The sequence below is a fragment of the Caretta caretta genome, chromosome 2, assembly GCF_965140235.1.
Source record: "Caretta caretta isolate rCarCar2 chromosome 2, rCarCar1.hap1, whole genome shotgun sequence".
In the NCBI taxonomy this organism is placed as follows: domain Eukaryota; kingdom Metazoa; phylum Chordata; order Testudines; family Cheloniidae; genus Caretta; species Caretta caretta.
In genome coordinates this window covers 187730479-187746270 of record NC_134207.1, presented here as the reverse complement: position 1 = coordinate 187746270, position 15792 = coordinate 187730479, and the positions used below count along the sequence as shown (strand labels likewise).

General features: G+C 45.0%; 1 protein-coding gene across 2 annotated transcripts; it reads right to left on the bottom strand.

The window, feature by feature from the left end:
• Positions 1-6832: 6832 nt before the first annotated feature.
• Positions 6833-13547, bottom strand: EIF1B (eukaryotic translation initiation factor 1B). 2 transcript variants are annotated; one of them, XR_007355035.2, is made up of 5 exons: positions 13010-13547; positions 10297-10460; positions 9444-9545; positions 9184-9342; positions 6833-7199 (listed from the first exon to the last, which is right to left on the bottom strand). XR_007355035.2 is itself a non-coding variant. In XM_048838873.2 (4 exons), the coding sequence occupies exons 1-4, from the start codon at positions 13038-13040 to the stop codon at positions 7155-7157; spliced, it is 342 nt and encodes a 113-aa protein (XP_048694830.1). In that variant the 5' UTR covers positions 13041-13520; the 3' UTR covers positions 6833-7154. The 2 variants fall into 2 exon arrangements, 1 of the variants encoding a protein (XP_048694830.1); XM_048838873.2 differs by lacking the exon at positions 9184-9342 and having other exon boundaries at positions 13010-13520.
• Positions 13548-15792: the final 2245 nt, after the last annotated feature.

Sequence of the window (15792 nt, the reverse complement as noted above, 5' to 3'; positions counted from 1 at the left end):
CTACAAGTCCACTCAGTCCTACTTCTTGTTCAGTCAATTGCTCAGACAAATTTTTTCCATTTGCAGCAGATAATGCTGCCTGCTTCTTGTTTACAATATCACCTGAAAGTAAGAACAAGCATTTGGCATGGCATTGTAGCCAGCGTTGGAAGATATTTACATGCCATATGTGCTAAAGATTCTTATGTCCCTTCATGCTTCAACCACCATTCCAGAGGATATGCATCCATGCTGATGATGAATTCTGCTCGATAATAATCCAAAGCAGAGTGGACCGATGCAAATTCATTTTCATCATCTGAGTCAGATGCCACCAACAGAAGTCGATTTTCTTTTTTGGTGGTTTGGGATCTGTAGTTTCTGCACCTGAGTGTTGCTCTTTTAAGACTTCTGAATCTCATCCCTCTCAGATTTTGGAAGGCACTTCAGATTCTTAAACCTTGGGTCGAGTGCTATAGCTATCTTTAGAAATCTGATATTGGAATCTTTTGTGTTTTTGTCAAATCTGCAGTGAAAGTGTTCTTAAATCAAACAGCATATTCTGGGTCATCATCCTAGACTACCATAACACAAAATATATGGCAGAATGCAGGTAAAACAATGGAGCAGGAGACATTCAATTCTCCTCCAAGGAGTTCAGTCACAAATTGTAATTAACATATCTTTTTAAACAAACATCAGCAGCATGGAAGTATGTCCTCTGTAATAGTGGCTGAAGCATGAAGAGGCATATGCATGTTTAGCATATCTGGCACATAAATACCTTGCAATACAGGCTACAAAAGTGCCATGCGAATGCCTGTTCTTACTTTCAGGTGACATTGAAAATAAGAAGTGGGCAGCATTATCTGCCATAAATGTAAACAAACTTGTTTGTCTTAGCGATTGGCTGAACAAGAAGTAGGACTGAGTGGACTTATAGGCTCTAAAAGTTTACATTTTTTTTATAGGGTGCAGTCATGTAACAAAAAAAATCTACATTTGAGAGTTGCACTTTCACGATAAAGAGATTGCACTATAGTATTTGTATGAGGTGAACTGAAAAATACTATTTCTTTTGTTTATCATTTTACAGTGCAAATATTTGTAATAAAAATATAAAGTGAGCACTGTATACTTTGTATTCTGTATTGTAATAGAAATCAATATATTTGAAAATGTAGAAAAATACCCAAAAATATTTAATAAATTTCAATTATTCTATTAACAGTGTGCCTGATCACAATTAATTTTCTTGAGTTAATCGCATGAGTTAACTGCGATTAATCAACAGCCCTAGAGGATATACATTACTCATATTTTCCAAGAAAGAATCTACCTTAAAAATGGCATAAACTTTAATTTTTTAGAAAATGTACATAAGACAACACTGTACAATTTCTTTTAGATAGCATTACTGAAAAACAGGTTAAGATTTAACATGAAGTGATCAGTTACAGGAATGTAACTGAAACAGAACTAAGTCTTCCAAATAGTTAAAAACAAAACAAAAGCCCACAACAACTTTAAAACACTTTTTATATGTAGATTAGAAGTAGTATGTAAAATTAATCTGTGTAAAAATCAGTAAACACAGAATGGCTCTATTTAGTTTTTCCCTTACTCAGTTTATAAAAACATTTGAACTGCCAATTTGAAAAATATTCAATACATTATTGTCAATGGAAACTTGTATACAACAAACCCCACAGGCTTACAGACACATTAACATTTAAGACTTAATTAATCATGATTCTATGAATGCCTAGAATACAACCTGATGAAAGGAACCTGAATGTACAGAGGCTTAAACTTCAAAAAATGTGTGCTAGCTGTAGGGTCAATGAGTCATCTTAAGGATATTCACACACCTCACTGGTTAGTCCTTGCTTGGACTATTGTGACCAATGCCATGGCACCGAGAATGACTAAAGATTCTTCTGTGAGGGGGGAGAGAGAGAGTTGGAAATAAACACATATGGTAACAAGAATTTTTGGGGACTGCGGTATTTTAAAATAAATATCTACACACTGCAGAGAGTCTGAAAATATTCAGGTTTCAGAGTAACAGCCGTGTTAGTCTGTATTCGCAAAAAGAAAAGGAGTATTTGTGGCACCTTAGAGACTAACCAGTTTATTTGAGCATGAGCTTTCGTGAGCTACAGCTCACTTCATTGGATGCATTCAGCTGTAGCTCACAAAAGCTCATGCTCAAATAAACTGATTAGTCTCTAAGGTGCCACAAGTACTCCTTCTCTTTTTGAAAATATTCAGTTAAAGTTCAACCACCAGCCCCCCCCCCCCCCCCCCCCCCGGCCTTTATCCCCTGCTTACTGCTGGGAGAATCCCCACTAGTTGCCACAGAAGAGAAACAAGCATTCCCTGTTGTGCACATGGATTACAAAGTATGGCCTTTTGTTATATGATATACCTTGTACACATCATCCCAGCCTATAGCAGGAGGAAATTTCAGGCCTGTTTCAACAAGAGCATGGTACAGGGAGTCTATGGACCATTGCCTTCAGTGAGGATGTTGAAAAAGTTAATCACTAACCTGTAGCACGAATACAGGATCTGACCAATAATGTACGGGTGATCAGGGTATCCCCCAGACAGCTGGGTGGTGAATGAAAGCAGGATCTTGTGCAGATTATATGAACAAGGTGATAAGTCTCTGACCCATCAGTAAGAGTGATATTTGGTCTCCTCTCTACTTACTGGTGGTTTGGAACATACAAGTCTAGCTGTAGCGTTTTGGTTAGGATAACAGGAATATGTAGACCAGAGGTAGGCAAACTACAGGCCGCGGGACTACCCTGCCTGGCTCTTGAGCTCCCCGCCGGGGAGGCTAGCCCTCAGCCCCTCCCCCGCTCTCCCCCCCACCCCGCAGCTACGCTGCTGTGCAGGCAGCGCTCTGGGCAGTGGGTGGGGCTGCACCCTCCTGCCGGGCAGCGCAGCAGCAAGTGTGGCACCAGCATGGCTGCCAGACACGCTGCTCTGAGCAGCATCATAAGGGGGAGGGGGGGTTGGATAAGGGGCAGGGAGTTCCAGGGGGCAGATGGATGGGGCAGGGGCAGGCAAACTTTCTGGGTTTCTGAAATTGTATGGAGGGCCGGTTAGGGGAGGCTGTGCCTCCGCAAACAGCCAGGCTGTGCCCAGCCCCTATCCGACCCCCCGCTTCTCACGCCCTGACAGCCCCCCCCCCAGGACTCCTGCCCCATCCAACCCCCCCATTCCTTGATGGCCCCTCCCCCCCTGCTCTGTCCCCTGACCTCCCCCAGACCACCCACCCCTAACTGCCCCCCACCACCCCATCCAAACCCCCTCCTTCCTGACTGCCCCACTGGGACCCCTGCCCCATCCACCATCCCCTCCTTCCTGACTTCCCCCGCCCCAGGACCCCTGACCCCATTCAACCCCCATTCCCTGCCCTCTGACTGCCCCAACCCCTATCCACGCTCCTGACCACCCCCCAAACTCCCCTTCCCTCTATCCAACCTCCCCCCACCCCGCTCCCTGTGGCTCTGCAGCCCAGAGTATTGCGCTGCGCAGCAGCGGGGAGACAGCAGGGGAGGGGCCGGGGGCAAACCTCCCAGGCCAGGAGGTCAGAGGCCAGGCAGAACGGTCCTGGGGGCCGGATGTGGCCCAGGGACCGTAGTTTGCCCACCTCTGGGATAGAGGGTGGGGTTCCAGAGGACAGATGGGGCAGGGGTATGGATAGGGGGCAGAGCAGTCAGGGGACAGGGAGTGATTGGATGGAGCAGAGGTTGGGGAGGCAGTCAGGGGACAGGGAGTAGGGGGTGTTGGATAGGCGAGGGAGTCCCCGGGGATTTGTCGGGGGCAGGGGTGTGGATAGGGGATAGGGTCCCAGAGGGCGGTTGGGGCAAGAGGTCCCAGGAGGGGGCGGTCAGGGGACAAGGAGCAGAAGGGGTGGGGTTTGGATGGGTCAGGGGTTCTGAGGGGGGCAGTCAATGGGAGGGTTCAGATACAGAGCAGGGGCCAGGCTGTTTAGAGAGGTACAGACTTCCCTACTCAGCCCTCAATACAGTTTTGCAACCCCCATGTGGCTATCAGGCCAAAAAGTTTCCCCACCCCTGCTGTAAACCATAACCAGGATGGCAGAGAGTGATCAGGGAGAATAGGGCAGAGTTAAAGTTGGTGTTGAAAACTGAGTATCCCCCACCTCTGATGTAATTGTTTTGTGAGAGTTTCCTTAGTATTTTAAAACTAACTAGTTTAAAGTGTTCTATTTCTTTCTGGCATTATTTTTAGAGTAGAGTACAACCTAAGCCAGGGGTCCCCAATGTGGAGCCCGCAGGCACAATGGCGCTGCCAGGGCAGTTGTATGCACCCGCAGGACACCGCGCCGCCGAAATGCCGCCACCAAGTGAGGCCACCGGAGAACCGCCTGCCAAAATGCTGCCAAAAAGTGTTGCCGTTCAGGAGTGACAGGAGCCCCACGCCCTTTAAATCCCCACCCAAGCCTGGCTGCCAGCGCCCCAGGGTAGCAAGGCAGGGCTCCGGCAGTGATTTAAAGAGCCCGTGGCTCCCCACAGTGGCTGGGGCCCTGGCCCTTTAAATCACCACTGGGGAAGCTGGTCCAGTAGGGCATACTAGCTTACTTTCATCTCTAGACACTGCTGAGAGGTTCCAAGTGTAGAAAACCAGGCACAAACCAGTTCCTCAGAGGGAAAAGGCAAACTGATGCCTTGGCCAGCTGTCAACATAATCAAATGGACTATCACCTAGTTAAGCAGTCATTCTTTGGCACAAAAAAGGGTGTGAGCAAAAAATTTACAGATTAGTCAAGGAACAGCTGGAGTTCCTATGCAAACAGCCTGTCTCTTGAACCTCAGCTAGAGATGATTTTGGATGAGAGGAAAATATAAGTGAGAACAAAGGACACAAATCATCTCTCTTTCTCTCTGCCTACAACACCTAAAGGACAAGGAAAGAAACACTGGACTGGGGGAAGGGTCATGGCTGAAAGACATCCAGCCAGTAAGACTGCAAAAGCAAGAGATGTGTTTTGAATTCACTTAGCTTAAGTTAGATGTTAGTTGCATTTTACCTTTTATTTTCTTGTAACCCAAATTCTGACTTATGCCTAATTACTTGTAACCACTTAAAAAAATCTTTCTGCAGTTAATAAACTTGTCTGATTTAAACCAGTGTTTTGAAACTTCCATTTGATTTAACAGCTTTTGTGCATATCCTTTTCTATTACTAAAATGAAACTATGAGCTTGTATTGTCCAAAAGGAAAGAGCTGGGCAGTACAAGATACACATTTCTAGGAACAAATCCAGAACTGTGAATTTGCTGTTATAATGCTGTACTATAATTCAGAAGTGGCTGGCTAAAGCACTCATAATACAGCTGGGATGCTGTGTGTGAACAGACCAGGCATGGTTGTTCTCAGTGTAAAAAGTACCCCAGGTTGGAGAATTAAAGGGACACAGCTGTTCAACAGTCCAGATTGTTCCTTGGGGAATGTCACATGGCTTTCAGGTTTATTAATAATTCTTTACAATCTAGCTGCATCCATGCCTACTGTAGATGTGGGCTTAGACTGGAAAATCTGTGATTTGTACCCAACAAGTAAATGCACTGCCCCCCAGATGAAACCAGCTATACCAGTAAAAACAGGATCCTCCTGCCCAAGCAATAGCCAATGTAATTCAGCACTGTTATTCAGGTACAGAATGCAGCTCCCTGACCCTACTTATTAGCCCCACACCTGCAGGATCATATCTGATGTAGACTGGTGGAAGGGGGTTACACCAGAGCTGCACCAATCCAACATTTAGAAAGTCAAGCCCTTGAGGATGAGACCACTAGCAAACAGCCATTATAAGTATTTGGTATAACTCTTCAGCTCCCACAAACGGCACTTACTAGTCAGTCAGTTCCTGTTAATCCTAATGTTTGTAATGGAAGCTTAAACCAGTACAAAAATTGGGGGGGGGGGGGGGGGTGATATTTGGTGGGGAGCTAGGATGCTGGAGAAGAGAAGTCATTTAATGCCCTCAGCTTTGGCAACTGTTTTATAATTTCCTGATTCAGCAAATCTTAGGTACTTATTCAGATGTTATCCATGCCCTTCCCCCAAAGGAACTGATCTTTGCATATTTTAGTAATAGGAAACATTTAATTTTTTTCTATTAACAGATATGGCCCAGAGATGGAAGTCCCTTTAATTTAGTGTCAATAGAAACTAGAAGGCCAGTTTAATAAAAACAGCTTATGAATTGTTTCAAACAAAATAGAATGAGCTTTTTGATAGAAAAGTTACCTACACTAACTTTCTGAAATAACCACTATCCCATATAGGGAACTGAACTCCAAGGGCACAGCTGTGGCAGAAGCCATCTCAAAACATTTTCCCTCCGTTTGGGAGAAGGGGGAGAGACAAGACCCTATGCATTTTTTAACTTTTTTTGGTGCTCAAGATAATGGCAGTGTGTAATAGAAAACCTAGATTTGAAGTACAATAGCCAAGTTCCTTTAGGAAATCAGTACTGCTTGCAAAAGTCCTCTTGACTGTAAGACTAGCATTTCAGAATTTACTGATTATCTTAAGAGTTTAACAGAGTGAAGATCCAGTTCTTAATTGTACAATCTACCAACAACTGTATGAATAAAATTGGCATTCAAATGCACCAACTCAGAAGAGATTGTAAAGTCCTAATTTATCTTACTTCTGACTTTAATTAGCTAACACTTCATTATGCAGACTTCACTTTAGTTGGTATTCAGTAAACTAAATTTGCCACAGCTGTTTTATCACATTAAATCAGGACTGTTGCCTAACTAAGCATTCCAAATACTCAAAGAAAAATACGAAGACACTATTTTTAAGCTGCAACACACATGGTTTTAATACAACAAAAACATTAAAGTCAGGTGAAAAGTAATAAACTCAACAATCAGCACTAAAACATTTCCATTGGAAATGTGTTAAAATTCACAAAGGTCTTCATTACCATCTTACTGCAATTTTTTTATGTGTTTCTAGTCTACACACCACATGTTTTCTGTAATCATGCAAATGTGAATAAAACTTTAAACGCTTAGGTAAGTGGGAAGTCCATTTACTGCAAAGACTCATTTCACAGTTTAGCCAGCTTGAGTATGAACAAAAACTGCAGATTTCTTCATGTGATTATACACATTTTAAAAACCATGAACTTTCAGCTGTTCCTCCTTGACAATGCCAACCTGCAAAAGGGAAACACATTTCAGTAAAGCTTCTGTGCTGTGGAATGGCCATAACATTACATCAAGAGAGGAGATCTAGCAGTCATTAGGAATGACAAGGGACTCCATGTGCATCAACAGGTAGAATACAGGATTCATGGCTGTTTTCCAGGTTCCAGAGTCAAATGTTAGAGAATTCTCTCCGGAAGTTTGCCCCTCAAAATTATACCCCTTGAAATTTTTATTTAGGAACCTGGTCACTAGAAACAACATAGAACATCTCATTCCTTTAGTCTTTTCCACTTATCCTTCTGATCTAAACTGCTTTAAAAAAACCCAGCTGATAACACATGCCTCCAAACAGCAGCTACAGCTAAGTATTAGGTGACAAATCTGAGGAACTGTCCCAGATGGAGGTGTCATTACAGGAGGTTTTCGAACTGATAAACTAAACAGCAATAAGTCACCAGGACCAGATGGTATTCATCTAATAGTTCTGAAGAAATTCAAATGTGAAATTGCAGAAGTACTAACCGTAGTCTGTAACCTATCATTTAAATCAGCTTCTGTACCAAATGACTGGAGGATAGCTAATGTGAAGTCAATTTTTAAAAAGGGCTCCAAAGGTGATCCTGGCAATTACAGGCCAGTAAGCCTGACTTCAGTACTGGGCAAGCTGGTTGAAACTATAGCAAAAAAACAAAATTGTCAGACACAGATGAACATAATTTGTTGGGGAAGAGTCAACATGGTTTTTGTAAAGGGAAATCATGCCTCACCAATCTACTAGAATTCTTTGAGGGGGTCAACAAGCACGTGGACAAGGGGGATCCAGTGGATATAATGTACTTAGATTTTCAGAAAGACATTGACAAGGCCCCCCACCAATGGCTCTTAAGCAAAGAAAGCTGTCACAGGATAAGAAGGAAAGTTCTCTCATGGATTGGTAACTGGTTAAAAGATAGGAAACAAAGTGTTGGAATAAATGGTCAGTTTTTAGAATGAAGAGAGGTAAATAGTGGCGTCTCCCAAGGCTCTGTACTGGGCCTAGTCCTAGTCAACATATTCATAAATGATCTGGAAGAACGGGTAAACAGCGAGGTGGCAAAATTTGCAGATGATACAAAACTACTCAAGATAGTTAAGTCCCAGGCAGATTGCGAAGAGCTCCAAAAGGATCTCTCAAAACTGGGTGAACTAGGCAACAAAATGGCAAACGAAATTCAGTGTTGATAAGCGTAAAGTAATGTACACTGGAAAACAATCTCAACTATACATACATAAAATGATGGAATCTAAATTGGCTGTTACCACTCAAGATCTTGGAGTCATTGTGGATAGTTCTCTGAAAACATCCACTCAATGTGCAGCAGCAGTCAAAAAAGCTAACAGGATGTTGGGAATCATTAAGAAAGAGATAGAGGCAATATATTTTCCATCTTATTATCTATGTAAATCCATGGCACGCCCACGTCTTGAATACTGCATGCAGATGTGGTTGCTCCATCTCAAAAGAGATATATTGGAATTGGAAAAGGTTCCGAAAAGGGCAACAAAAATGATTAGGGGTATAGAACAGCTGCCATGTGAAGAGAGATTAAGAAGATTGGGACTTTTCAGCTTGGAAAAGAGATGACTAAGGGTAGATATAATTGAAGTCTATAAAATCATGACTGGTGTGGAAAAAGTAAACAAGCAAGTGTTATTTACTCCTTCTCATAACACAAGGACTAGGGGTCACCAAATGACATTAATAGGCAGCAGGGTTAAAAAACAAGCAAAAGTAGTATTTTTTCCACCCAACACACAGTCAGTCAGTCTGGTGAACTCTTTGCCAGACCTGGTGAAGGCCAAGATTATAACGGGGTTCAAATAAAGACCTAGATAAATTCATGGAGGATAGGTCCATCAATGGCTATTAGCCAGGTTGGGCAGGGATGGTGTCCCTAGCTTTTGTCTGCCAGAAGCTGGGAAGGGGCAACAGGGGGATGGATCACTTGATTACCTGTTTTGTTCATTCCTTCTGGGGCACCTGGCATTGGCCACTGTCGGAAGACAGGATACTGGGCTAGATGGACCTTTGGTCCTACCCAGTATGGCCATTCTTATGTACTGCAATCATCTGGTTTTGTTCTTTCAGGTCAGTGTATTAAAGGTTCAAAAACTGGTTAAATGTAAAGAAATAAATTAATATCATACCTTTAACAATTAAGGTCTTTATCAGTTTCAGAGACCACTGCTAGTGGTCTGTCTCTAGTCACTCACCTCCAAGAGGAATTGGCAAATGTTCTTTCTTTGGTCACCTTGAAGCTGGATAACTTCACCGTACTCGGGATGCTCAATCACAGTACCATTACAAGCAAATTTCTAGAAAAACATTCATATTGTAAGACATCTCATGTAAACTGTAATGAAGCTTACTATGCTTTACAGTGTACTTTCACAACAGAAGCTGCGCAAGATAAATATTGAAGGTTACAAATAAGTTGCTTATCGATCAACAAAAGGATGGAGAGAGACAAACATGGTTAAAACTACACTGATTAAACACACTATGGAAGCTAGTTGGTGACACCAGGACAGCAGCATTACAGACAAAAAAACTGTAAACTAGCAAGCTGCATCCACTCCCCCCCCCCCCACACCCAAACACCACACTTAAAAGCAAAAGATGGAAAGTTAAGCACAGGAATGTCACATTTAAGATTTGCCTGTCCAATTTGCCACTAGTTTCCATGTTTCTTAAGAGTTTCACTGGAAACAAGATTCACTGCAAATCAAAAATTGCAGTACCATGAAGTTAAAAGCAACACTCATGTAATTGATTTATATCTGCCAAATAAACAAAAATGACAGACACTTGTGGAAATTAACTAGACTACTTAGCACAAGTTTTAAGAGACTAACATTTGTAAAAAAAAAAGTTAATTTCAAGAATATTGTATTGTCCCTTGAACAAAGGTCATCATTTAATACACAGTTTTGACAAACTGTTCCCTTCTGGCTTTTAGCCAAATGTGAAAAAGAAGACGACATGCAGCAAAAAGTAGAGGTAAAATACTCAGTTTTCAGAAATTGTCATTACGTTCCTATTTCCACATCAAGCTAGCAGCTTTACCTTTTTGAAGGCTTTCACAAGTTTTTTTTTGTCATAATCATCTGCAATTCCCTGAACAGTAGTTAATGTCTTCCTGCCGTTTCGTTGCTGGATCCTTATATGAATGTAATCCTCAGTCCCTGCCGGGAGTAAGTCGTCACCCTTAGTTGCATCAGCAAAGGGGTCTGCAGAGAAAAAGGCAATTTACTACATACAAAGCATTTTTCATGAGAAAAAGATAAATCGATACAGCTAGTGGAGAATTTTCCAGTTATACAGAATGACCTTTGGAAGGGTCTTGTTTAACAGGGGAAAAAAACATTCTTTTATCCTAAACAGAACTAACATTATAATAGCTCTAGCTAACTCACTGTAATGTTTTCACCAACTTATACATGTGCTTTCTCTTCAAAATCCCCTCAAAGGTTAAACAGATGACATAGCCCAAAACTATTATTTACACTTGTTAAACCATAAACACTGAAATTCAAGAACTGTCACATCAAAATTTCACTTCACACAGAGCCCCATCACCTTAAGGGCGTGTCAACTAATATTTCTGCTGAAAAATTTCCCTACCAGTGAGGAGTACTAGTTCCAGAGAGTCACCATAATTTTAAGCACCATATGTAACAGTGCTAAGAGGTCTTCAAGACATGGTGACAAACATCAGCAGATACCAGCGACTGCATACACAGTGCCCTCTACAACTGGTACCAAGTTTCAGGCAAAAAGCCAATACAATTCATTTTAGCCTTGTCTACACAACAGCACCCTTCAGACCCCTCCAGTCTTCAACTGTATTGAAGCATGGGGAAGAAGAGCCAAGTGTTTTTAGAAGGGAATAAAGAAGAAAAAAATGGCTTCCTGTGGCCCTTCAACTAGTTTGAGGTATTCCTTACCCTCTAAACAAATGGTATTTAAATACAGTTGTGCTGGAAATGGCCCACCTTGATTATCATACACATTGTAAGGAGAGTGATCACTTCACATAAGCTATTACCAGCAGGAGAGTGGGGTGGGGGGAGAGAAAACCTTCTGTAGTGATAAACACCCATTTTTTTCATGATTTGTGTGTATAAAAACAAACATCTTCTATATTTTCCACAGTATGCATCTGATGAAGTGAGCTGTAGCTCACGAAAGCTTATGCTCAAATAAACTGGTTAGTCTCTAAGGTGCCACAAGTACTCCTTTTCTTTTTGGGATTTAAATACCTTTTCTAACCAATTTAGATTAGACCTGCATGTTTCCCACACAACTCCTTCACCTGTTACATAGCATTCTTCAGCTAAAGTAGATAATGACCTTTAGGTCAAGATTTTCAAAAGTTACTAGTGATTTGGGTTAATTTAATGCATCCCATTTTCAGAAGGTGTCTATAACTCAGCACTTTTGGAAATTCAGGCCATTTTAAGGTGTCAAATTTAGCATAGAAAATTTGAGGTCCAAAAATGACTAGTCACATTTGAAAATCTTCATTTAAGCATCTACCTATGCAACTCCACTACTTCCCAGAAGCAGAAACAAACCTCCAAGAGAAGGAACACTCAGGCCTAACAGCGCCAGCAAACTAGCTTGGCAGCGGGCAAGGCACAAACCTGGCCTACAGAAGCAACTAAAGTGGGGAGAGCATGGAAGAGGGATCCAGGGGCTCAGGACGGAAAGCATCCAGAGGAGCAGGCACAACTCTGGCCTGTCAATAGCTGCAAGGAAGGAGAGGCAAGTTGATCCCACTTCCTCCACACCTCTGTTAAAGAATCCAGGGTTTCTGAATCACAGATGAATCCCTAGAGTCTATACCTTATTAAAAGAGTAAGTGGGAGCGGGCATGGGAAGGGTTTAAATTCTGGGGCAACCTGACTGAACAGGAATTTCAGTCAGTGTGGATATAAGGAAAGAGGGGACCAAGAAAGGAAAATCCCTTGCCAAAGGGGATAAGATTCTGGACAGGGGGAAGGCCAATTCTTACTCACAAGATGGGCTCCCCTGGCAGGTCAGTCCCTAGGATTTGGGACTCTCTCTTCTCCCCCCGCCCCAGGCAGCATAGTACCAGTACCTGGGATGCCTTCCATAAGGATTAACAGTTCTTAACCATGCAAAAAGGAGGCTCCATAATCCACGGAAGTCAATACCTGAAGTGGGCTTTAAGGTAGGGCAGTCACTGGAATTTGGGAACCAGAGATTTTCCCCCACAGTGGGTGGCAGACGACAGAAAAGATAATCCCATGGCAGATTAATTACCAGTGCCTGGGCAGATCCAGTCCCAGAGGGTCTATACAGTGGATTGGGGGGGGGGGGGGGGGGGAAGAGGTGAAGTGACGCTATCACGCCTCGGGGGAGGGGGAGGCGCTGCACAGCAGCTGAGGGGGCAGCCTAGGCACTGCCAGAGAAGCAGAGATCCTAGAGGGCAGGCTGGGGGGGGGGCGGAGGGAGAGATACCCCCAGAGCAGTACCCCTTACCAAGAGGGACAAGGATAATGGACTGAGTGGGGACGCCCCCCGCTCCGCTCCCCTCCCATCAGGCTGTTCCCCACTGCAAGGCAAAGCCCATCCACCCAGGATAGCGGATGGGGGCGGCAGCAGGTCAGGGAGCCCTTGTCAGAGGCACTGGGGCAGGGATCGCTTACGGGAGCCTGGGGGAGCCTGGCGGGGGGCGGCGGGGTGCCAGGGTTGGCTCCGCGCTGGCGAGTCCCCGTGGCGGGGAGGGGCGGGGGTCCCGGCAGGCGCTTACCGAAGGATTGGAGGTTCTGGATAGTGGACATGCGATTCAGTGGCGGGGCGCTGAGCAGGGGAGAAGGCCGCGGCTGGGTGCGCCCGGATCACGTCTCACTGGCTCTGCAAGGAGAAGAGGAGGGGGGGGAAAAACAAACCGCAAGTCCGGGGCGGCGGCGGCAGGGAGCCGGGGCGGCAGGCGCGGAGGCAGCAGCGACTGCTTCTCTCACAAAATGGCCGCCCGCTCTTATGCCCGGCCCTTGCCCCAGCCGCGGACACGTGACCTCCGTCGGCTCGGAGCATCCTGGGGAATGGAGTCCTCCCAAGCGGGCAGCAAGCGGCCGCAAAACGGCGGGAAACTACAGTGCCCAGCATGCCCCGCGCCGTCACGGCCAGCTTCTCCTCTTCTTCCCCACCCCCTCCTCCAGTGGCGGTGTGTCTGTCTCTGCCCAGAGCCCGGTCCCGAAAGCATCGCCTCGTCGGGGACGCTGCAAACGGCGGGGCCGGGAGACAACGACACCCCCAGGGAGCAGATAGCGCACAGCGTTCGCTCTGTGTGCGTGCGCGCGCGCGCGACCGACCCCTCCCTCCCGCCGGGGCACGGCCACGGAGTGACACGCTCCGTGTGTGTTTGTGTGCGTGACGCCCCGCAGCCCCCCTCCCCTTCCGGGGGGGGGGGGGGCACGAGGCTGGGCGCGACCGCCCGGCCCATATCGCGCTGTGTGCCTCCCGAGGCGCTCTGCGCCTGGCCGGAGAGTCTCGGCCCGTCTCCCTCCCCTGCCCTGCCCTGCCCCGCCCCGCCCCGGGGTGAGGCTCTGCGCGGTGGCTCCCCTCCCGGGGAAGAGCTCCCGCAGAGCGCTCTCCGTGCCCCGTATTCACCCAGGACCAGACATCGGGCAGTAGGCTGTGCGTCTGATACGCCTCCCTCCGCCAGGCAGCCAGTACTGTGCTATATACGTCGCGTATTATCCGTCCCCCGACCTTAGGGGCTAAACATTATACAACACACACACACACACACACCCCGCGTACGTTGTTTCCTTCACCACTCCTGGGAGATAGATACTATGCCACATACACTGCTTCTTCTACACCTTTGGGAATAGGTACTGTGCAGGATACTCTGCATCGGTTCCTCCTCCCCCACCTCCCATTGGAGAATAAATACTGCAAAATATACACTCCGACGGAATATATAGCACAGACTATATGCTGCTTATTTTACACCTCCAACCCTAATTCTGTGCAACAGTACTGTATGGGCATGACCACACTTCTACAATTAAGGCTGGGTTCCCTTTGTCACTTCTTGGTTTTAGGAAAAAGAATCCAGTGCATCTACCCCAATTTAAGATCAGAATCTGTGGTTAAACTTTTCAATTTCTGAGGATTTGCAAGTAAATCTGTTGTTTATCTTATGAACCAAAGTTAACTAAAAATAGGTCCTTTAGGAAAAACTTCTGAGTTTGGCTCACCTTTTTTGGACAATACTCGCTAACCAATGCTTCCTTTGTTATCCTCCAGATTTTCCAAATAGCTAATTTATTGTAAACCACTGCCCAATGAAGAAGTCAGGTTACAATTAAGCTTAGTGATTAACAATTGTTGTGTCTAATTTTCCCTTTTTTACCTTACAATAAGACTGAAGCCAAACTGCCCTCAGGGAAAATGCTTCCCTCTCCCCTCACCCCCTCCCCAGTTCTGTAGTACATTGAATCAAAAACTGAAAGGAAATAATCTATGTTGTGGGCCCTGTCAGGATGAGTAGCAGGAGTTGCTAGGTGAGAGGAGCTACAAGCTAAAGCGCTCTTCAGCCTTTGTTGCAGCTCTGTGGTTTCGACAGAGGCTACTCCACTTTTCAGAAGCAATAGCATAGATGGCTTGACAGACTCTTACTCTTTCCATCCCAGGATTGCAGGCACAGTTGTGCTGGAATTAGGGAGATAAAGACAGACCTACCGGTGCCCTCACAATTATTCTCCCCTTACCTCCCTTGTAGTGTGACCAAGGACTACTGTATGAACAAAGATGGCAACCTCAATGGGCTTAAGCAGAGAAGTAGAGTGTGAGCTCCTCCCCAGAAGCCCCTCACTTTACAAAGGTCTTCCTACAACATATCCTGGTCCACTCTTGGTAACTGGAGAACCAAGAACTCCACAAATTCAACTCAACACTACATCCCCACCTTACTGTCTGCCTGATACTGTGCCTCCATTAACACTTCCTATCCCCTCACACCATAGGCAACATTGAGAGAGGGCATTCGTTCCCCACCACCCTTGTTATCTACCCCTTCATATCCTTCTTCACTTGTAAAAAACACTAAACCAAAACACCCACAGCAATTCCATTAGGAAATCGTTCATTTGAAAGGGATTAAGGTTGGTTAAGTGTGACATCCCCCCAAAGTGCAAGCCATAGAAGCAAGGAAATGCCAAGTTATGTGATACCTTTAAATGTACCCTCACATCCATCGAGTAGGTTTACACTGCTAGTCACAGATTCCACAGCCTTCACAAGGAATTTTCTTCTGATTCCAACAGATAAAACACACTTCTCAAAACCTATTAAATCTCCTTCACAGCTATATAATGCAAAACTTTAATCCCAACTTCAGCAGCATTAGCAAATATTCAGCATTGACATATGTGCATGTTAAGTGAGCATGTTTTATGTATTTGTGGTGGAAGCACAAGGCCAATACACCCGTTGCACATTGCCGGAGCACAGTGTGCTCCAGCTACAGCCCATTGCGCACTCTAGTTGTGGGACTGAATTGGCTATGCCATCTGTACATCATCT

Coding starts and splice junctions, on each gene's coding strand:
- EIF1B (XM_048838873.2), bottom strand. CDS start 13,040: ATGTCCACTATCCAGAACCTCCAATCCTTCG. Junction 9,546..10,296: donor TTGTGAAAGCCTTCAAAAAG/GTAAAGCTGCTA, acceptor ATGTTTTTCTAG/AAATTTGCTTGTAATGGTAC. Junction 7,200..9,443: donor TTTGCCAATTCCTCTTGGAG/GTGAGTGACTAG, acceptor TCCCTTTTGCAG/GTTGGCATTGTCAAGGAGGA.